This window comes from Pristiophorus japonicus, chromosome 21 (assembly GCF_044704955.1).
Source record: "Pristiophorus japonicus isolate sPriJap1 chromosome 21, sPriJap1.hap1, whole genome shotgun sequence".
In the NCBI taxonomy this organism is placed as follows: Eukaryota; Metazoa; Chordata; class Chondrichthyes; family Pristiophoridae; genus Pristiophorus; species Pristiophorus japonicus.
The window spans coordinates 25,166,012-25,189,643 of record NC_091997.1 but is presented as its reverse complement, the minus strand read 5'-3'; the positions used below and the strand labels follow the sequence as shown (position 1 = coordinate 25,189,643).

The window sequence follows — 23,632 nt, the reverse complement described above, 5'->3', positions numbered from 1 at the left end:
ACATTTTCATAAAGGAGCCAATATTACTAAGAACATAAGAATTAGGAACAGGAGTAGGTTATCTAGCCCCTCGAGCCTGCTCCACCATTCAACAAGATCATGGCTGATCTGGCCGTGGACTCAGCTCCACTTACCCGCCCGCTCCCCGTAACCTTTAATTCCCTTATTGGTTAAAAATCTATCTATCTGTGATCTGAATACATTCAATGAGCTAGCCTCAACTGCTTCCTTGGGCAGAGAATTCCACAGATTCACAACCCTCTGGGAGAAGAAATTCCTTCTCAACTCAGTATTAAATTGTCTCCCCCGTATTTTGAGGCTGTGCTCCCTAGTTCTAGTCTCCCCAACCAGTGGAAACAACCTCTCTGCCTCTATCTTGTCTATCCCTTTCATTATTTTAAATGTTTCTATAAGATCACCCCTCATCCTTCTGAACTCCAACGAGTAAAGACCCAGTCTACTCAATCTATCATCATAAGGTAACCCCCTCATCTCCGGAATCAGCCTAGTGAATCGTCTCTGTACCCCCTCCAAAGCTAGTATATCGTTCCTTAAGTTAGGTAACCAAAACTGCACGCAGTACTCCAGGTGCGGCCTCACCAATACCCTACACAGTTGCAGCTTTTGTACTCCATCCCTCTCGCAATGAAGGCCAACATTTCATTCGCCTTCCTGATTACCTGCTGCACCTGCAAACTAACTTTTTGGGATGCCACACACTACTTCAGGCGGAGAGATGCAAACAGTACACGCCCCAAATTCTGGCACTGGCAGCGGCTTGTGCATGAAACTCTTTTGGAAGAGTTTCATGCACAAGCCGTTGCCAGTGCCAGAATTTGGGGCGTGTACTGTTTGCATCTCTCCGCCTGAAGCAGTGTGTGGCTGCTGCGTCATGACATGACAATTTACCAGCCGCAGAGTGGCGCAGCGGAAGCGTGCTGGGCCCATAACCCAGAGGTCGATGGATCAAAACCTTCCTCTGCTAACTGCAATCTTTAATGTGGGTGGAATCAACACTTCCACTGCAACTAATCCCAGCCTTGACAAGAATTCATCTATAAAATCATTTCCTAAAAGAGTTTCATACACAAGGACCCCCAGGTCCCTCTGCACCGCAGCATGTTGTAATTTCCTCCCCATTCAAATAATATTCCCTTTTACTGTTTTTTTTTCCAAGGTGGATGACCTCACATTTTTCCGACATTGTATTCCATCTGCCACACCTTAGCCCATTCGCTTAACCTATCTAAATCTCTTTGCAGCCTCTCTGTGTCCTCTACACAACCCGCTTTCCCACTAATCTTTGTGTCATCTGCAAATTTTGTTGCACTACACTCTGTCCCCTCTTCCAGGTCATCTATGTATATTGTAAACAGTTGTGGTCCCAGCACCGATCCCTGTGGCACACCACTAACCACCGATTTCCAAACCGAAAAGGACCCATTTATCCCGACTCTCTGCTTTCTGTTAGCCAGCCAATTCTCTATCCATGCTAATACATTTCCTCTGACTCCGCGTACCTTTATCTTCTGCAGTAACCTTTTGTGTGGCACCTTATCGAATGCCTTTTGGAAATCTAAATACACATCCATCGGTACACCTCTATCCACCATGCTCGTTATATCCTCAAAGAATTCCAGTAAATTAGTTAAATATGATTTCCCCTTCATGAATCCATGTTGCGTCTGCTTGATTGCACTATTCCTATCTAGATGTCCTGCTATTTCTTCCTTAATGATAGCTTCAAGCATTTTCCCCACTACAGATGTTAAACTAACCAGCCTATAGTTACCTGCCTTTTGTCTGCCCCGTTTTTTAAACAGAGGCGTTACATTAGCTGCTTTCCAATCCGCTGGTACCTCCCCAGAGTCCAGAGAATTTTGGTAGATTATAACGAATACATCTGCTATAACTTCCGCCATCTCTTTTAATACCCTGGGATGCATTTCATCAGGACCAGGGGACTTGTCTACCTTGAGTCCCATTAGCCTGTACAGCACTAACCCCATAGTGATAGTGATTATCTCACGGTCCTCCCTTCCCATATTCCTGTGACCAGCAATTTTTGGCATGGTTTTTGTGTCTTCCACTGTGAAGACCGAAGCAAAATAATTGTTTAAGGTCTCAGCCATTTCCACATTTCCCATTATTAAATCTCCCTTCTCATCTTCTAAGGGACCAACATTTACTTTAGCAATGCATGTTTTATGCTGCTAGCTCTTTGCTTCTCGATAGCAGATAATCATGCAGGAACAAGTCAGCAATAAAAGGTACTATTTAACTCTAGCATTCCAGAAATGAGTCATCCATGGTTCCAACAGCACAAGAACAACTGTTTTCTTTTCACACGTCAATTCACACCGAGATTAAACGTGACTAAGTCAAAGGGGGCTAAATTGGACAGACCCCAAAAACAGGCACGGGCCTCACGATGCGTGATTACCCCGCACCCATTCAATGTGACACAGGTAACACGCTAACTTCGTGCTGCCTGCTCATTACCACAATTGTAGCATGCAGCCAGCGCTAATCGCTGTTGAGTGATTGCACACCTCAGCAGGGAGCCCAGAATCGTGAGAGGCTAGCATGAGTTAAAGCTAGCCTGCATCACTTAAAGCCAGCCAGCACCTCTTAAAGGGGAGCTGCATTGTAGCTGGAGCAGGTGGTAGAAGTCCTTGTACAATTCACTCTGACGTGAAAAAAGACTGAATAATGGCACAACATGGGAGAGAGCGTGCTCCAGGGTTCTCGGACGCTGCACTGGAGGCCTTGGTGGAGGAGGTGAAAAGGAGGAGAGACGCGCTGTATCCCCAGAGGGATAGGAGGCTCAGAAGGCTGTCGGAGCAGATAGCCATGGCAGTCAATGCCAGTAGTCAAGCCAGGAGGGCCTGGATGCAGTGCCATATAAAGTTCAATTACCTCACGCGAGTGGTCAAGATCAGTGAATTCATCTTCAATTGCCATATTCCACCAACTGCACCATTAGTTTCACATTGCTCAATGCACCACACCACCATCATTCACCTACCAACAATCTCTATTAATCAGTTGCATGCATAATTGCACCTCACCCTCACATACGTAGCACTGCTGCAAGCCTCACATCCACATCTCACAGCTTGCACACACTGCCACCTAGTCAGCCATGACAGCAAAATCACCCAAACAGATTGCACCACACTCACTGACACATTTCCCTCTCTCTTGCAGGACAAGATGGTGCACAACCAGAGGCAACAGGAGGTAACCCGCGGGGGACAGTCGCACCTGCATATCCTTACCCCCATGGAGGAGACGGTGTTCACCATCATTGGAGCGGCCAGTGGTGGGACTGAAACCACAGAAGATGACAACATTCTCCTATCTAATCCTCCTTGTCATATTCTACTTCCCTCTCATCCCACAATCTCTTTTGATTTACAAGTTGCAGATAGTGTAAGCATGCGCCTCTTGGTTCCTCCCCCATTCTCAATTCACCACAACTTCACCCTTGTGCCTTTCTCCTTTCAGGTACCCAAGAACTGCAACCTGGCCAGGTAGTGGTGGAAGAGAAACAGGTAGAAGATCAACAAGACAGTGCTGATGAAGAAACACCATAATTCAATTTCAGACTCACAGCCACCAACTCAGATACTGACACTGCGCATAATTTAGAGGATAGAGTAGAGGTGGGATCTGCACATGGTGAGACACTGGGCACGAGTGACCTGCAGCCATGGCAAGGGGCAAGATTTACACAGATGCCAGCTTGCTGAAGGGCAAGGTGGTACATGAGTTCTGCTGCAGAAGACTCAGGTGAGCACTTTGATAGGACAGGCTACAGAAAAAGCTGATGGGCATGCACAATGAAATGCTTGGTGCATTGGCAACCCTGCATGCAATGTCAAGGAGCATGGAGGAGTTCGGCACCAATTTTGCACAGGACTTTGTGCAGAACTTGGAGCCCATCCTTTCCAGCATGGAAGTGGTGGCTAACTCCATTAGCACACTTGTGGACCCAATCATGATGCAGCATCTGATGGCCAGTATCCCAGCTTCCATTGCCACAACAACTTGTATTTTTAAAGCGCCTTTAACATAGTGAATAGTCCCAAGGGGCATCACAGGAGCATTATGAGACTAAAAATTTGACACCAAGCCGCATAAATAGAAATGAGCACAGGTGACCAAAAGCTTGGTCAAAGAGGTAGGTTTTAAGGAGCGTCTTGAAGGAGGAAAGAGAGGTAGAGGCAGAGAGGTTTAAGCAGGGAGCTCCAGAGCTTAGGGCCTAGGTAACAGAAGGCCCGGCCACCAATGGTTGAGTGATTATCGTCATCATCATTGGAGTCTCTCGAAATTTAGGAAGACTTGCTTCCACTCTAACAGCGAGTTCTCAAGTGACTGTACAGTCCAATGTGAAAATTAATCTCTGTAACAGGTGGGGCAGAAATTGGTTGAAAGAAAGGGTGGGTGGGGAGTCTGGTTTGCTGCACGCTCTTTCCGCTGTCTGCGCTTCGTTTCTGCATGCTCTCAGCGGCGAGATTCAGCGCACTCCCAGATGCTCTTCCTCCACTTTGGGCAGTCTTAGGCCAGGGATTCCCAGGTGCCAGTGGGGATGTTGCACTTTATCAAGGAGGGTTTGAGGGTGTCCTTGAAATGTTTCCTCTGCCCACCTGGGGCTCGCTTGCCGTGTAGGAGTTCCAAGTAAAGTGCTTGCTTCGGGAGTCTCGTGTCGGGCATGCGGACGATGTGGCCGATGCGGATGCGGATGATTTGTCACCATCTCGGGGTGGGGTTGTGGGGCTGGAGGTGATTGCAGATAGGGAGGGGCGAGGTCATGGAGGGATTTGAAAACAAGGATGAGAATTTTGCAGCATAAGCAGCAGCCATCCAAAGTCAGAGTGCTGCAGTGGAAGCTCAGCTTGCTGCTGTCATGTATCTTACATTATTATATCTAACTGTATCCTAACATGCTATACATGACTGTAATAAAATATGACCTGTAACCACCAGCATACCTTACCGCCAGGGGTGCACTTGCAAGAGACAGGTATATAAGGACAGGTCTCAGGTAAGTGCAGCATTCCAGAGCTGTGAAATAAAGGTGCAGGTCCAGAGTGACCTTGACTTCACTACATGCCTCGTGTGAATCTGTACTGAGGGGACAGGACTTTACAGCTGCCATGCAAGCTCAGACGGCTGCCATCATGGCTGCAGATACCAGTGTTCAAAGGGGCTTGCAGGGTGTCACAGCAGTCCAGCAATCTGTCCTCCAACAGTTTGCTAGGATTGCTGAGGCATCGCACCGGGGGATTGGTAGTGGCTCCGTGGAGCACGAATCTGCTGTGCTCTCTGAGTATGACAGCATTCATCCTCTACCACTGTCACTCCGCCAGTGCCCTTCCTGTTGCCTGTCTGCCCACCAGCCCAGACTGTTGCCACTCATGCCGAGATGGTGCAGTCCGAAGCTAGGCCTTCTGGGTCTAGAACTGCTCAAGGTCGTCCTCGAAGACCATCTGCAGTCTCTCCCACTGAAAGTCAGCAACCTTCCACCAGCCATGCTACAGCCACTGGGGTAGCACTGTGTAGGAGCACTAGGACAGGCAAGAGCACACAAAAGGCAGGCACTAAGGGGATGCACAAGGGTGATTAGTTTACATTTGTATGCAATATGGCATGCTTTGATTTATAAATTTGGTTTGAAGTGTTTATTTAGTGTTGGCTTTTAATTTTGAATTGTGGCCAAGCGAATGCTGTGCTGGTCGGTGACAGAGGGGAGGTAAGGTGTGGGATTGTTGGTGAATAGGGAATTGAGGTTATGTTTACTGGTATCGCACTCGGATGTGTTCTTCACGGACAGACCAGCTCAAAAGGGCCTGTCTAGGTTGCCTCCACCCTTCCTCTTCCTCCTGCTCTTCAGCTTCTCGCCATATAGCTGGTGGCAAGGGCTGTGTCCTCATGATGGCGATGTTGTGCAGCATGCAGCAGAGCACCACAAATCTTGACAGTCGCTCTGCCGAATACTGCAGAGTGGTCCAGGCAGCAAAAGCATTGTTTCAGCACGCCAATCGTCTGCTCTTTCACTTTTTGTGTGGCAGCATGGCTTTCATTGTATGCATTGTGTACATGGGTTGCGCACTGAAGTCATAAGCCATGTCGTCAGCAGATAGCCCTTACTGCCCAGTAGCCACCATTGGTTTGTCGTGGTGGCTCAAATGCAGATGGCATAGAGCTCTGCCGCAGAATGAAGGCATTATGACTGCTGCTGGGATATTTTACATTTGTATGCAATATGGCATGCCATTGCTGCCATTGACTTTCGTGATTCGCTGCCTTTGGCGGCACACCAGCTGGACGTTGAGGGAGTGGAATCCCTTTCAGTTGCGGTACCTCCCAGAATTGACATGCGGCATCTGCAAAGCAGCGTACGTGCCATCAATGACCCCTGCAACCATTGGGAAGCCTGAAATCCTCACAAAGCCATATGTTCGCTCCACCTGCTGGTCTCTGGAAAGAGAGAATTAAATATAGTCAGTTCTCTTTGAATACAGAGCCTCAGTAACCTCTCTTATGCAACAGTGAACGGCAACCTGCGAGATGTTGCAAATATCTCCAGCTCCAGCTTGGAAGGAGCCCGACGTTTAAAAGTTTATGGCCACAGTCACCTTCACAGCCACTAGCAATGTGGTCCTCGCCCTGCTCTGAAGTTGCAGTTGTAGCTACAGCAGGTGGCAGATTTCAGTGAGGCTGTCTTACTGGAGCGCAGATGTCTCACACATTGTTCCTCGCTGAAGTTCAGGTAGGAGAGTTGCTCCCTGAACACCTTGGGCGGATATGGCTTCCTGCTGAGAGCCCTGCTCTGCGTCACCTCCGCTCATTCTCCCAGTGATGCTGTATTCTAAGGGGAATAGCTATTACTGCACCCATGTCTGAGAGCAAGTGGTTTATACAGAAGCCTTGCAGTCAGGACAAAGTCCTTTAGCACCTGCCACACCACTCCCTTTAGGCTTTAGCAACTTTAATGAACTCTAGAAAGCACCAAACACTAGTACAATCGTAGCAACAGCTAGTAGAAATCAATCAGCAACTAACCTTAAAGTACTTGATGATCTCTTTAAATAACGCTGGTGGGGGGGGGTCCTTTCAGCTGCTGAACATGTGATCAGCTGTGCGTGCTTAAGAGAGGACGTTAGCTGGACTCTTGAACTTCAAAATGGCGGCGATGGAGTCAAATCAGCATTACACGCTGATTGACGTCATGATTACGTACTCTGAATACTTCCGATGGACGTCCATACAGATGCCATTTTGGGTCTCTAAGGGCAATTTTTGGGCGCTACGGATCCGAATTTTGCGCCCATAGTGTCTTTGAACAGCCATTTTACATTTGTTTTAAAAAGAGGAATTTACCGTAGCCTTTTCTACAGTTTTTAGGCATACTGTACTTATAAACCTAGCTGGACAAAGTTCACATAGTTGTCTCATTAGCTGTTAGCCTCAGTTAGAAATGCTGATGAGGTATGCTACTACATCCTTAAATGCTTTGTTTAAAAAAAGTTAAAACTAGTGCCAAAAAGTAAAAATGTATTTGGATGAACTGACAAATAAAACAATATTGTATGAATGAATAAGTTGCCAACAGAAGCTATAAAATACTGATAAAAATTTCTCAGCACTTCAAAACGAAGTGAATCCTAACTAGCAAACCTCCCTTTCAGCCTATACGCACAGGATGTGGCCTGCACCATATGAATTAAGTTGGCGGTGGGGAGGCGGGTACCTTTTCTTCAAAATATCCCATATTGCTTTTTTACATAGACATAGATAGAATTTACTGCACAGAAACAGGCTATTTGGCCCAATAGGTCTATGCCAATGCTTGTGCTCTACACGAGCTTCCTCCCACCTTATTTCAGCTCACTCTATCACCATATGTGTCAGCTGTGGCTCAGTGGGTAGAACACTCGCCTTTGAGTCAGAAGGTTGTGGATTTAAGACCCATTTCAGAGACTTGAGCACAAAAATCTAGGCTGACACTCCAGTGCAGTGCTGAGGGAATGCTGCACTGTTGGAGATGCCGTCTTTCGGATGGGACATTAAACCGAGATACCGTCTGCCCTCTCAGGTGGACATAAAAGATCTCATGGCTCTATTTCAAAAAAGAGCAGGGGAGTTATCCCCGGTATCCTGGCCAATACTTATCCCTCAATCAACATTACAAAAACAGATTATTTGGTCATTATCACATTGCTGTTTGTGGGAGCTTGCTGTGTGCAAATTGGCTGCCGTGTTTCCCACAACAGTGACTACACTCCAAAAATACTTCATTAGCTGTAAAGTGCTTTGAGATGTCCAGTGGTCATGATAGGCGCTATATAAATGTCTTTCTTTCATATCTTGTTACAGATATATATAGTTAAAAATATGACATAACATTTTAAAGAGTACAATTTCTTTCAAATTCAGTGGCAACTTGCCATCAAATTTTCTAGCCACTGCAATTGGGGCCACAGTGTCAAACTGTTTAGGAGCTAATTTGAAGCTGCCAATCCTCGAAAAAGCCACTACTGGCTGGGTACTTTTGGGAATAATTATGAGGATTTGGTATTTTACTGTCACAAGTATAATTATTATATATTTGTCAACGGCTGAACTGTCTTACATTCCTGTTGCACTCAGTCTTTGAAAAAAATTCTACCCAAATTATATCAGCGTGGTCAGGTAGCTATACTAAAAAAGCACTGAAATCTCAGTTAGATAATCCATGCTAAAATTTCATTCCATATTGTTATAATGAATTATGTTTTCAATTGATGAGCATCATGAAGTCAATGAAGACATGTAACATTTTGAAGAGCATAAGAACATTTTATTTCAGGGAAGGAAATGCTAAAAGGAGCTTTAAACCCAGCCTGGATTAACATTTTTACTTGTTTATATCAGCCAGGCACCTGTAGCACACTCAAGTGTGGCTTCTGATGGATCAAAAAGGATAGAAATGAACAGTAATTATGGAAATGTTCATAGTGTGGATAATGGGAGCTGACAGGTAAGAGTAATTAAATAGTAAGTACATCAAGAAATAATTACAGAAAATCTCTAAATGTCTTCTTCTGCTAGCTGGAAAACAATATTTCATCCTCTAGTGAAGTTATCCTTCACCTGAATACTGTAACCGGGGTGGCAACTGTATCCCAACATGAGCCACTGACTTCAGGGGTAAGGTAAAGAAAAACTGGAGGGGGCAAACACAGACACGTTGAGGAAACTTCACTGAATTAGCAAATGGAAACAAAAGATTGTGCATGTGTCAGGAATGCTTAGATGGTAAATAGGTCTGTTTTAATGATTTAGAATTCTGACCAATGCTTAGGGCTTTGCATTAATCTTGTGGTAAGGCAGGGGGAAAGAGAAGACATCGTGGCAGGGAAGGGAAGGGAGGATACTGGGTCTGGGGGGAGAGAGAGGCCATCGGGTCTGGAGGGAAAGAGAGGCAATCGTATCTGGAGAGTGAGAGAGGCCATCGGGTCTGGAGTGGGAGAGGTCGGTGATTGGAAGAGGAGACATGGTCGGCAGACGGGAGGCCGGAATCTTCCTTGAGGGATTGGGGGGAGCACTCCCACTGCTCCTGTCCCACTGAGTGTTGGAAAAGGCTTTTACATGCTGGAGTCGGCAGCTCCCACCATCCTTTCACTGCCAGGTTTCCTGACCCCTGGGAAACCCACACAGCAGCAGTTCATTTTAAATTGAGCTCACAATTTCAACGAGCCCAATTTAAATATGTTAATGAAGTGTCCCGCTTCTTCACAACGGGACACTTGGATGGCATCAAATCCACCACTGTAAAAACGGCAACTTGTCTATGTGTGGTCGGTTACAGTCACGATTCAGGCATTTGACAGTTTACCATTCCCCTCCCCGCCCCCCCCATCTTGGTGGGGGGTGGGGGTAGGTTAATATAAAAGCCAAAGGTTCCAGAGCCAACAAGTAGGATAGCTGAGCTACATTTCAAACAATAGTCTGTTCTACAGGGTAAGAAGTGAATCTATATTTTAAGTCTATGTTTAGAGAGAAAGTGCCACCTTTATTGTTTTTTATATATTGAAGAGCGTAAAGAAATATATATTTCACCATCTTATACTGTTTCATTCATCTGATCCCTGTAAATAAACTACAGGTATCTGTTGGTTGAAAAGCCTGAGTGTTCAGTTCGGTAAAAGTGAGTATATCGTCTGCCTTTCAGAGAGGAGATCCATGCAGCAACAAGTGTTAGGTACTAGTAGCTGGTGTACAGACTAATGGTTCTCTGTTACGATCCTTGGTCCTTGCTATAAATGATCTAGATATTGTTAAGAAAAAAGGTGAGCTCTGGATCCAATGTCCTATATGGGAGTGACCAGAGGTCAAACTCAAGAAAATATCTAGTGTATAAAGTATCACTGTTGACAATACAGTCGCTATTTCATCTAACTACTAGTACCCAGCGGTTCAGTCATACACATTAGTCAACCTTAGATTTCTACGGTTTATAAACTTTCCAAACAAGTGTGCTCTTAAAATGTATTCTTTATTAATATATGCCTATTGCATACATTCAATATATTTCTATTTGTGCTCATAAATGGCACAAATCTTTTATTTTTGCAGTTTTCAGTGTCTCACAAGTGGGGGATTTTTTGCACTCTAGACTCCAGTGTATCTTTTCTATCAAAAGTTATGTTCAAAGCAAATACATCAACTTTGTAAGATTGATCTCTCCACCTTCACCCCCTCCCCAGTTTGCATTAGTTGACTAAACTTTAGTAAAAATAAAAAAGGGAAGGTGGCTCAACCGTGGCTATCTAGGGAAATCAGGTATAGTATTAAAGCCAAGGAAATGGCATACAAATTGGCCAGAAAAAGCAGCGAACCTGGGGACTGGGAGAAATTTAGAACTCAGCAGAGGAGGACAAAGGGTTTGATTAGGGCAGGGAAAATGGAGTACGAGAAGAAGCTTGCAGGGAACATTAAGGCGGATTGCAAAAGTTTCTATAGGTATGTAAAGAGAAAAAGGTTAGTAAAGACAAACGTAGGTCCCCTGCAGTCAGAATCAGGGGAAGTCATAACGGGGAACAAAGAAATGGCAGACCAATTGAACAAGTACTTTGGTTCAGTATTCACTAAGGAGGACACAAACAACCTTCCGGATATAAAAGTGGTCAGAGGGTCTAGTAAGGAGGAGGAACTGAGGGAAATCTTTATTAGTCGGGAAATTGTGTTGGGGAAATTGATGGGATTGAAGGCCGATAAATCCCCAGGGCCTGATGGACTGCATCCCAGAGTACTTAAGGAGGTGGCCTTGGAAATAGCGGATGCTTTGACAGTCATTTTCCAACATTCCATTGACTCTGGATCAGTTCCTATCGAGTGGAGGGTAGCCAATGTAACCCCACTTTTTAAAAAAGGAGAGAGAAAGCAGGGAATTATAGACCGGTCAGCCTGACCTCAGTAGTGGGTAAAATGATGGAATCAATTATTAAGGATGTCATAGCAGCGCATTTGGAAAATGGTGACATGATAGGTCCAAGTCAGCATGGATTTGTGAAAGGGAGATCATGCTTGACAAATCTTCTGGAATTTTTTGAGGATGTTTCCAATAAAGTGGACAAAGGAGTACCAGTTGATGTGGTATATTTGGACTTTCAGAAGGCTTTCGACAAGGTCCCACACAGGAGATTAATGTGCAAAGTTAAAGCACATGGGATTGGGGGTAGTGTGCTGACGTGGATTGAGAATTGGTTGTCAGACAGGAAGCAAAGAATAGGAGTAAATGGGTACTTTTCGGAATGGCAGGCAGTGACTAGTGGGGTACCGCAGGGTTCTGTGCTGGGGCCCCAGTTGTTTACATTGTACATTAATGATTTAGACGAGGGGATTAAATGTAGTATCTCCAAATTTGCGGATGACACTAAGTTGGGTGGCAGTGTGAGCTGCGAGGAGGATGCTATGAGGCTGCAGAGTGACTTGGATAGGTTAGGTGAGTGGGCAAATGCGTGGCAGATGAAGTATAATGTGGATAAATGTGAGGTTATCCACTTTGGTGGTAAAAACAGAGAGACAGACTATTATCTGAATGGTGACAGATTAGGAAAAGGGAAGGTGCAACGAGACCTGGGTGTCATGGTACATCAGTCATTGAAGGTTGGCATGCAGGTACAGCAGGCGGTTAAGAAAGCAAATGGCATGTTGGCCTTCATAGCGAGGGGATTTGAATACAGGGGCAGGGAGGTGTTGCTACAGTTGTACAGAGCCTTGGTGAGGCCACACCTGGAGTATTGTGTACAGTTTTGGTCTCCTAACTTGAGGAAGGACATTCTTGCTATTGAGGGAGTGCAGCGAAGATTCACCAGACTGATTCCCGGGATGGTGAGACTGACCTATCAAGAAAGACTGGATCAACTGGGCTTGTATTCACTGGAGTTCAGAAGAGTGAGAGGGGACCTCATAGAAACGTTTAAAATTCTGACGGGTTTGGACAGGTTGGATGCAGGAAGAATGTTCCCAATGTTGGGGAAGTCCAGAACCAGGGGTCACAGTCTAAGGATAAGGACCGAGATGAGGAGAAAATTCTTCACCCAGAGAGTGGTGAACCTGTGGAATTCTCTACCACAGAAAGTAGTTGAGGCCAATTCACTAAATATATTCAAAAGGGAGTTAGATGAAGTCCTTACTACTCGGGGGATCAAGGGGTATGGCGTGAAAGTAGGAAGAGGGTACTGAAGTTGCATGTTCAGCCATGAACTCATTGAATGGCGGTGCAGGCTAGAAGGGCTGAATGGCCTGCTCCTGCACCTATTTTCTATGTTTCTATGTTTACTGTTAGACCACGTAACACCTGCAGTATATTTGTTATGCATTCACCATTTTAAAAAGTTTAAAATTACCCAATAAAAAAACAAGTGGAATTCTTAGTTTTGTATCTAGAGGCTTAGAATATATTAGGAAAATAGAAACAGGAGTCATTCAGCTCTTCAAAACTGTTCCGCCATTCATTTGGATCATGACTGATCTGTATCTTAACTTCATCAACCCGCCTTGGTGCGGAACCTTTAATACCCTTGCCTAACAAAAAATTATCAATCTCAGTTTTGAAATTTTCAATTGATCCGCAGCCTCAACAGCTTTTTGGGCGAGAGTCTCAGATTTCCACTACCTTTTGTGTGAAGCAGTGCTTCCTGATGTCACCAGTAAATGGCTGAACTCTAATTTTGAGGTTATGCTCCCTTGTTCTGGACTCCCCCACCGGAGGAAATAGATTCTCTCTATCTACGTCATCAATTTCTTGTTTTTGTATTCAATGTCTGTAGATACCAAGGACAAGTGTTGAAATTGTACAAGTTCCATTAGGCTGGAGTTGGAGTACTGTGTGCTGTTTTGGGTCCCCCATTGTCGTTAGAATATAAAAGAAATGGAAAAGGTGTTGCATAGATTCACTGGGACATTACCAGGGATGAGGAGGTAGCAGTAATGAGAAGCTTGAGAAGCTTAGCCTGTTTTCACTAGACTGTACAAGATTAGGGGGTGAGCTGAGTCATGTTTAAATAGTGAAAGTTGGAGTGAGGGCCGCTATGTAAGACAATCATAAAAAGATTTAAAGGAAATGTTAGAAAAATGTCATCATACAAGGGATGATTAAAAGGTGGAAATCTTTGGCACAAACAGTTGCTGAAGGAAAGTCCATAAATTATTTTTTAAAAATTAGATAATTTCTGAAAAAAGAGCAATATGTTATGTGAGGGGAGTGGGATAGGACAAGGTGGTTCACGTAGACAAAAACACTGGCAGACTCGATGTGCTGAATGGCCTATTTCTGTGGGGTAACATTCTACAGTTCCTTGTAAAAATGAACAAACCTCAAGAAAATGATTAGGATTTTTGGACACCATGGAATAGCAGATTTATGAAACATAATCTGAGCTAAAGAACTGGAGGAGTACTGGGTAATAATAGGATTGAGATTAAGTTGAGGTGGAAATGATCAATTGTTTTGTGAAACTTGATACACCTCAAACACCTTTTTTGTTTTAGGAGTTGGCTAATTTCCCACATTTTTTTGAACTCACATGAATGAAATCATTAATTCTCAGCTATGTACAATTCTGTTGGATGGAGAGATGTGACAAAAATGAGGTTTTTTGTCTATTTTTGGCTTTGTGGATGCCTTTAAAATCTAGTTAAAATTTTCAAGTTTTATCTGTAACGCTTGAGGGATCAGCCAAGCAGCATTCAAACAACACAGACTGTGCGAATTGTTCAGTTATTTTTATGACAGCCAGTTATATTTGCGCCTGGCCGAGTTATTCAAATCCAGAAGCTCCCGGTAACTGTTGTTCTAGAATATTTAAAGTACTGGAGCTGTTTGAATGTGTAAGTTGGTTTGGAATTCTCAAGAGGATGGCTTAAGCCAATTACAGCTGAGAGGAAAGACAAGAAACAACACATATATAAAAGTATCCTACAAAGGAGCAACCTTTTACTGTTTTACTTTCTAAGAGCCAAGTAGAAGGATTTAGGGTTAATTTTAATCTAATTGGGTGGTAAACTGACAGGATTGCTGCCTGTTATAGAAATTACCAAATTTTCATTTTCAACTATTTCAACGGAAATTAAAATCGGGCGAGTTCTTAATCTGTCTGCGTTTGCAGTGAAGATGAAAATATCCAGTATGTGTATATATATATAGTTAAAACCTCCATATATACATATCTAATATATTGTATACAGTATATAATATGTATATATGGAGGTTTTAACTTGTGTTCATCTATTCCTTATCAAAGACAGGAGCTATATTCTGGAGGCATGTGGGTTATTCCAGTAGCTAAAAATAATTATGATTACTGGAAAGATTGAAAAGAAAATTTGTGTTGGTTATCCTAGGGCATGTTATTGGAAGTTGACCTAGATATCAAGGCTAGGCAAGGCATAAAGTATTGTGGCCAGAACATTTAGGGTTAGAAACAATAGTAGGGGTAATAATCAAACTAAATCCCAAAACTAAAGTACATTTTCATCTCAACTCCGGAATGGTTTGATAGTTGTACTTGGCATGTTTACTGCTTGGGAAAGACATCGCTATGGCAACCGGTGTTGACAAAAAGTTACCTGAAAAAAAACCACTAGCGTGATATACATGGAGCATAAAGTTAATCTAATCCCTTCTCTTTTAAAAAAATCGAAGCTCTTTTTGTTTCTAACCGTTTTCTTACCTCACGAGGAGCTTTGATGGTTGGAACGTCCAAGTTCGCGCGCCAGATGTTAGCGCGGTGGGCGGGACGGCGAGTTGAGGCTGTGACCTCAGCCTATAAGAGGAGGCGGCGGCTCCCTGCCGTTAGCCGCGTCGAATCAGAAGCGCGCCTTCCCAGCCAATGGCTGGGGTGCGGAGGGAAAGCCGTTGGCGCTGCAGCTTGCTTAGCTTTCACGCGTGCGGCAGGCCCTCTCGACGCTCGAGAGAGCCTGGCCCCGCCCCCAATTGGGAGAGGCTGGGCTGCTCGCGCATCCTCCCTTTTGTTCGACCAAGCCCCGCTCGCCTCCTCGCGCCCAACCAGGGACCAATGGCGATGGAGGCTGGCGTCTAGCGCGGGAAGGGGCGCGTGAGGCGGTCGTCCGTTCGGCGCGTGTGCGCGAGGCTCGCCGCGTCTCTCAACGGTCCCGTCCCCCTCCCACCCCTCCCCCCGCCCAGTCCTGTCAGTCAGTAAAAGGGCAGCGGATGGGCGACTCCCGGCGTCGAAACTGAACCCTCCCCACCCCTTCCCCATCCCCAACTTGGCGATCCACAGCTGATTTCTATTCCCTGCCCGAGAGAGAACAAAAACACCTCAGCAGCCCAACACCATTCCCTTCGACCGAGCGAAACAAACTGGCGATTATATGGAGGTGAGACGGTAACTTCTGGCGTGCGTGCCTCCCCGAGTTTCAAATGTATTTAAAATCTCTCCAAGTCTGGTTCATTTTAATAGCGACTTCCCCGGGAAACGACCGTTAATGGGCTATTCTTTCGACCACACAGCCATGATTTAATGCCACACTGCGCACCGACGGGGCAGTTTGGTTCGTGTGGCGTCGTTATGAAATTTTTCAAAACGGGCGTAAAGTTTGAAAAAAAATATTTCGCGTCGTGTAAATCCCCCTTCCCCCAAAAAATGTTGAGTTGGAAAGTCTTAAATCTTTGTGTGAGATATAGTTGAATAAATATATATATATATTTTAAGTCGCGGGAGTTTGGGGGAGGGTGTAAACGATGTTTCCGCGTCGAATGAATCAATTCTGAATATTTTAAATTTGCTCTGGGACTCGGGGAGCGGATTCCCGTCTCTTCGAGGAGCATGTGGAAAGAGAGCGTGCGGGAGCGGGGCGTTCATTTTCTCAAGTGTTTTGCGTGTGAGGGGAAAAAAAACCCGAGAATCGGCTCAGACACTGAGCTCTATTGATTTCGGCTTCGATTTATTTTTAATGTGTGTCCCCTCCCCTCCCCGCCCCTTCTTGTCTGTTGGTTTGTCAGGAGATGGCTTTTGGTTGCATCGTCGAAGAGGCGCCGCCGCCCTCCGCTCGCGCTGACAGTCGGCGTCCGACTCGTGAGCCATCGGGCCGCGCGAACGAGCGAGCCCGCCCAGTGCGTCAGCGCGCCAGCCCCGGCCAATCAGCACGCGCCGCCCGGGCATGCGCCGAGCGCTGCCGACTCTTGCTTCTGACCTCTTGACGCCCCCGAGGTGGCACGAGGCCGACTCTGACCCACCTTCTCTCTTTATTTCGGCTGGGAAAGTGCCTTCATTTTCACGTCAGCTGCGGCTCAGTGGGCAGCGCCCTCGGCTCTGAGTCAGAAGGTTGTGGTGTTCAAGTCCCACGCCAGAGACTTGAGCACATGCATCTAGGCTGACACTCCCAATGCAATGCAGGTTGAGCGTCCGAAATCCGGAGTTCCAAAATTCGGAATGTTCCGGAATCCGGACACCGGTCCGATCCGTGGTGGGGTTGTCTGGAAACTGGAAAATGTTCCGAGATCTGGACTCCCCCCCCCCCCCCCCCCCCGCCTTGGCAGCCTGACCTCGCCCCGGCCCTCAGCGGCCCGGCCTGACCTCCGGCCCGACTTCGCCCCGGCCCTCGGCGGCCCGACCTCGCTTCCTCCCCCTTACCTCAGCGGGCCAACCTCGCCCCCTTATCTCAGCTGTCGGACCCCACCTACCTCGGCCCAGCAGGCAAAGACGTTCCAAAATCCGGAACGGCCTTGGTCCCGAGGTTTCAGACGCTCAACCTGAGGGAGTGCTGCACTGTCGGAGGTGCCGTCTTTCAGATGAGACTTTAAACCGAGGCCCTGTCTTCTCTCTCAGGTGGATGTAAAAGATCAGGGGAGTTATCCCCGGTGTCCTGGCCAATATTTATCCCTCAATTGACAGAACAAAAACAAATTATTTGGTCATTATCACATTACTAAAGACGGGAGCTTGCTGTGCGCAAATTGGCTGCTATGTTTACCACATTACAATAGTGACTACACTCCAAAAAGTATGTTTGGGATGTCCAGTGGTCGAGAAAGGCGCTATATAAATCCACGTCTTCTAAATATGTGCTTATCCTTATTTGGATGACTGTTGTAAGTGCTACCTATTGAAAGAGTGCTTGGATAGCTGTCCAGGCTTTGTTATCTACTACAGTTAGTCTCAATGCAGGAAATTATACTTAGACTCTCATTTTTAGGCTGCCATTTTCCAGCTATACTGGGAAAAGTCTTGCTGCTTCCAGACCAGTGTCTTCAGAGATCGATATCTCCCCTTTGCCATAGATTAAGTGCAATAGCAGAACTGTTTTGTGTTTGATGTTTGATTGTTCATGTACATCCACGGGTGCTTCACAGAGGCCTAATCAAACATAATGGAGACCAAGCCAAAGAAGGACATAATAGGAAGGGATGGGTTTTGAAAGCGCTAATTACCTTTGTGAACTTCATTTTAATATTAATACAAAAGAAAAATACTGCAGGTGCTGGAAATCGGAAATTAAACAGAAAATGCTGGAAACACTCCGGGTTAGGTAAAGGTCATCGACTTGAAACATTGGGGTCAAGTTTCGGCCTGAGTTGCTCCTATATTTTTGGAGCAACTAGTTTAGAATGCAGCATCTTAGAAATTGCAATTCTCGGCATTAAGTTTTCTCCAGTTCTAGTGAGTTAGAATAGTTTCATTGTAGAACAGATTTTTTTTTCAAAAGAGGGCGTGTCCAGTCACTTATGCCTGTTTTGCAAGTTTAGGCAGCGAAAACCTATTCCAAACTAACTTAGAATGGAGTAAGTGTAGATTTTTGTGTGCTCAGAAAAACCTTGCCTACACTTAGAAATCAGGTGTAGGGAACGAGAGATGGGGAGGGGGGGAAAGGGGGGTTTACAAGCATTAAACACTTCACTTTTACAAATAAAGAGCCATCATCAATAATAAATGATAAATAAATCAATCAAATCAAATAAAAAATAATAATAAAAAAATCAATCAATAAATAAAAAATTTACTTTCTACTCACCGACTGCAGCACCGGGAGCCCTCTGTCAGTGTCTCTCTCTCCCTGTCTCTGTCAATATCTCTCTCTGTCTCTGTGTTTCTGACAACGAGGGGGGGAGGGTGGGGGAGAGAGGGAGGGAGGGAGAGAGGGGGAGAGGAGGAGGAGGAGGAGGGGGGGAATGAAGGAGGGGAGTTGAACGGGGGGGGGGAGAGGGGGGCTGAAGGGGGGGGAGAGGGAGGGGGGCTGAACAGGGTGAGAGGAGAGGGGGGCTGAACGGGCCCCGACGCCGGTTCCAAGGTGGACTTCGGGCGGGGCCCACCCTGAGCGAGAGGCCGGGTGGGCGGACCCCGCCGCCGACGGTGGACGTCGGGCGGGGCCCGCCTCCAGCGAGAGGCCAGGCGGGCTGGCCCCGCCGACGAGGTAAGATGCGTCAGGCCACTCGGCCCAGGATAGGGGCGATGTCCCTTCAATCTGGGATAGGGTCGTCGCCCCGGAGAAAGGACGGCGGGAGCTACTGCTGGGGTTCCGCCCCCAGCAGCTCCTGCTGCCATGTCGACCTGGAAATGGGCCTACAGCTATCGGAGAATCGCAAGGTAAGTATTCGGTGCAATTTTTGTTCTACAAATTAGGCGGGCCTTTCCGATGTGCGCCGTTCTAACGGACGTCCGAAACTTGAGCCCAATATCTCTATTTCTCGCTTCATAGATGCTGCCTGAACTGCTGCGTGTTTCCAGCATTTCTGTTTTATTTTATTTTAATATTACTGGGTTCTCAGCATTATTAGAATTCCTTGTTGTGAGCTTATCTCCCGAGCGGAGGTAAGTTCAATGCTGCTGTAGAGCTAAACTAATTGCAACAATTTGAAGTGGCTTTTTATTTTAAACAATTTGGATTATTGCAATGTCTGTGGTTAGTGGTTCTATAGTACACTAAGTCCCAAATTGAAAGTGTTACTGGTTAAAATCTGGCAAAGGAAGTCCCAGCATTTTGGGCTCAGGATGGAAGAAGTGGCCACGGCAGTGAATGCTATCTCTATCTAGTAACCCCATGCAGCTACTCAATGTTGAAAGAGGTTCACTGACCTCACCAGGGAGTGTCAAGGTAAGAGGAGACAATCATAGCTTGTAAAAACACAATGTAATTCTCACACAGTTGAACATGTAGGGAAGCAGTGAAACACCTGAAGGAAGGCAATCATACCTTCCTACATGGATTGCATATTTCCCCAAAATATTCCTTTTCTTACTAAGTTTTCAGTATACTTTGGCTCTGATTAAAAATAATTGTTTCTGTTAGTTATACGAAATACTTTTAAAATAGTACCCAAAGGCAAAAGAACATAAGGCTTTTCTCTTCTTTTTTTAGCCTAAAACTATTTTGAAAAGTGTGAATCGTTACTACAATGGTATTGATGCTAACAGCAGATCAACAGATGTATTCAGTGATGCATTGGTCAACTGTAATTCATTCTTCAGTCCTTATAAAGCACAGGTAAGTTGGAATACAATTAAAATGTATCTTTGGTTAAAAAAAATAACATTTAAAATAATACAGCTTTACTCAATGGGATTCAAGTAAAAATAGTGGGCCAAATCTACCTCGAATAGTAAAGACAAGTTCAGGACTTGCGCCTTTATTAATAAGATAATAAAATTATGACATCACAAGGATGGAGGACAGTGATTGATTCTTCCATATTAATTGACTCACTGGACAGGGAATGAATTTTAAAGACAGCTAATAACTGATTTAATTTACTTTAATTGGTGATTTTCTAATTTTAACTTAATTTATAATTATGGTATGTATTTAATTTTGTTTAATTATAATTAATCTTTATTATACTGATTTTACTATTGTATACTCATTTGAATTTCCTTTTTTTTTAAAGTTTTTCACCTGTGTCTACCTGCGAGCACATTTTGGCTGCCGCTTCAGACCCGAGCCTTTAACCTCTTTTTACAATTCTCCCGCTTTTTCTTTCTCTCCCTCAATGGTCAATATCTAACATGTTGTACAATTGTTGTGAAGCACCTTGGGACATTTTACTATGTTAAAGGTGCTATATAAATAAAAGTTATTATTTATTAATGTGCAAATTGGAAAGTAAGTTCAGGGGAAGAAGAGATACACGGTGAATTGCGAATCTCCAGAAATTGCTTGTCGTTTGCTGCCGTTTGCCCCACACAAATGACATCACGCCCTTACCCTCCCATTATTTTTAAGAACTTGCTGTAATTGTACATTCATTGCCCATTATTAACAGTGTAAGTATCATATTAGCAATGTTAATTTAAGACGCATCTCATTTCTGCATCTAGTAAATTGTTCTTAGAGATGTAAAAAATTTCAAGTCTTTAATTTTTTTCTTTTGTCTCTTTTTCTCTGTCTTAATCCAAACTTTCTTTACCTCATTCTATTTCTCTTTACCTGATTTGATTCTTAATTCACCCTCCTTCTCCATTTCTTTCTCAATTGATAAATTTCATTGATTCACTGTTGGTCCCGTCGTTCACTAAGGTCCCAGATGCACTTCCAGCCAGTTACTGCACATTATATTCGAGCTGAAAGGTGCAGAAAAAAGTATTTAACGGCACACGCTGCGAGATGCCCCACTCCAGCAAGATTTGACCCAGTGCATTGAGGGAAGAGTTGCTTGAGAAAAATAATTCTACACACTTAAAAAAAAAATTACACGATATTGGTATTGTACTTGGTCTATATGCAAAATTTTTATTATCTTCATCTTTTAATTAGTTAAAAAAAAAATTAAAAAATAGAGCAGGCCACTCCACGCTAGCAATGCAAAATGATTTTTCCATTCCTTCTATATTGAACATGAGACCGAGAACCACTCATAGTTGTGTATTGAAATTAAATTTGCTCAGTGACTGCAATGTCCCATTGGTATTGCAGCTATAGTTGGTGCTCTGAAGGTCATGTTATGTGACACAATAATTACAGTGGGGCTCAACCAATATTGCGAGACAGCAACTCTGCACTATTTCTCCTAACTGGTAATTATAGAAAATAATTTTTACACAAGGCAAGGAATTGTAAATAAAGCCACCCTTTCACCCCGATCTATTAGCACTGCATAGAATCATAGAATTTTACAACATAGAAGGAGGCTGTTTGGCCCATCGTGCCTGTGCCGGATCTTTGAAAGAGCATTCCAATTAGTCCCACCCCTCACTGCTCGTTCCCCATACCTCTGCAATTTTCTCTTCTCAAGTATTTATCCAATTCCTTTTTGAAAGTTACTATTGAATCTGCTTGATCTGAGATTGATTGGCACATACTCAGTCAAACACGAGAAGGGCCAGAGGTAGCGATGGAAGTTGAGCAGGTTAACAGAGACAAAGGGAGGTCACGTCAAAGAGAGGAGTAGAACTTTCTGACGGTGGACATTCCTGGAGAAGTGGCAGTACCAAGAAACAGCAAAATCTGACGGTGTTCTGACATCCAAATTGTAGTGCGCTAAACAACTGTTTAATTTCTGAATACATTTCGTGGAACCAGTTATACTTTCTCCTTCTAATCCTGCTTGACCTAAATACTTCATTTGGTCTTGACTCCACATGTTCATCTTCATGGGAGAATGATGAGTTACCTCAAAGATTGCAATTTGTCAGGATTGGGAGACAAAGGAATATCATTAAATGATGCTGTGCTTTCAGCCTTTACAGCCAGTCATCTTAAAATATATGTTTTAATAATGATCAATATGGAAAAATATCTTCTAACTTCCCCTTGTCTGTGCCACTTGTTACCAATTCGCCTTTTCTTAGCCATAAAGCCCTTCTTGTTAATGTGCTCAGAACTGCATGAGGTATTATGTGTAGTATTTGAGATATTGGGCGAGAACCTCCACTTTCTTTGCATGCTTAACACCTATTTTACCACGGAAATGACATATAATGTCCATTTATCGCCCATTTTGGCACAAAATGAAAACTGACGGCATTTTTAGGAAACTTATCGTGGAGTATTACTTTCCCCATGTGCTTAATGTCGGCAAAAAATATTAACGCCCGCCCACTTTTTGGGGGCGGAATCATCGGAATGGGCAAAATCAATGGCCATAATATCGCTCAGCATTAATTTCCGCACTGATTTAACGCCGAGATTCAATAATACCGCCCACCCACTTTCTTTTGTCGTAAAGAGCTAGTTAATCTCTCAGCGAGAACAATTGTCCCGGCTCTGTTCAGGTGCAACCCGTCCATCTTGTATCTGTGTCCCTTTCTGTTCCCCACCAATTTGCACCCTCTGCAGCAGTGATGTCACGGTTGAATTTCTTTCTCAGTTTTCCACGCTCAGCTCGTGCTCTGACTTGCCGCTCTCGCTGACTCTGCTGCCGGTTCTCCTGCTTTTATCTGTTGGCCTTATACTATTCTCCTCAGGCTCACTTCCTCCACTCTCACAGACTCTCTGCCATGGTTCTCTGGCTTTTATCCATTGGCCTCTTGCACTGTTTCCCCTCAGGCTCACACTCTCCACTCTCACTGACTCTCTGCCGCTGGTTCTCCCGCTTTCATCTGTTGGCCTTCAGGCTCACGCTCTCTCTGTTCTCACAATATGCAATTAGTCTCAAGGGTGAGTGGTAGCTCAAAGCAGCACCAGGTCGTCATGTAGAGTCTGTGAGGGAGGGAGTGCTGGTGTGTGGCTGATGAAGGGTTGTGAAAATGTGCATGCCAGAGTATGAATGGTGTGTGAAATGTTGTGAGAAGTGAGGACAGCAATAATGAGGAGAGTAGCAGGTGCAGAGTGTGAAAGTGGTAGCAGAAGGAGGTACAGTGAAGTGTGCTACTGTGATTAAAGGAAGGTAGGGAGGGTAGGCTTGTAAATGCTGGGGCTACAGGTGGTGCATAGCTAAGCTAAGAGTAAGAGAGGTATGAATATGAGACTTACAATAGCAGCTTTGGTAAAATCATTGCATTTTTTTTGACACTACAGTGCTACATGCATTCACTTGCTCAGCCACCTCTGACCTTGTTACATTCCTTGGCAACCTTCCTCTGTCAGCCGGAAACAGGAACTACTTCCTTCTGCTTACATCCTCTACAAAGTCTCCATAACGTTATCGGATAATTGAGGGGCCCTTTCAGAACTCGTATTGACT

The 23,632-nt window shown here is 44.7% G+C and overlaps 2 protein-coding genes across 2 annotated transcripts in view; one reads left to right on the top strand and one right to left on the bottom strand.

Moving 5' to 3' along the window:
• sumo1 (small ubiquitin like modifier 1) overlaps positions 1 to 15,322 on the bottom strand; it is a 77,536-nt gene extending 62,214 nt beyond the window's left edge. The window contains exon 1 of the mRNA XM_070864493.1: positions 15,228 to 15,322. The gene's annotated coding sequence lies outside the window, so the exon portion shown is untranslated. The remainder of the gene's footprint in view (positions 1 to 15,227) is intronic.
• A 102-nt stretch (positions 15,323 to 15,424) lies between these two features.
• moto (minamoto) overlaps positions 15,425 to 23,632 on the top strand; it is a 77,860-nt gene continuing 69,652 nt past the window's right edge. Inside the window, exons 1-2 of the mRNA XM_070864491.1 lie at positions 15,425 to 15,894; positions 19,873 to 19,998. Of these exons, the coding sequence (XP_070720592.1) occupies positions 15,889 to 15,894; positions 19,873 to 19,998 (132 nt within the window). The 5' untranslated portion in view covers positions 15,425 to 15,888. The remainder of the gene's footprint in view (positions 15,895 to 19,872; positions 19,999 to 23,632) is intronic.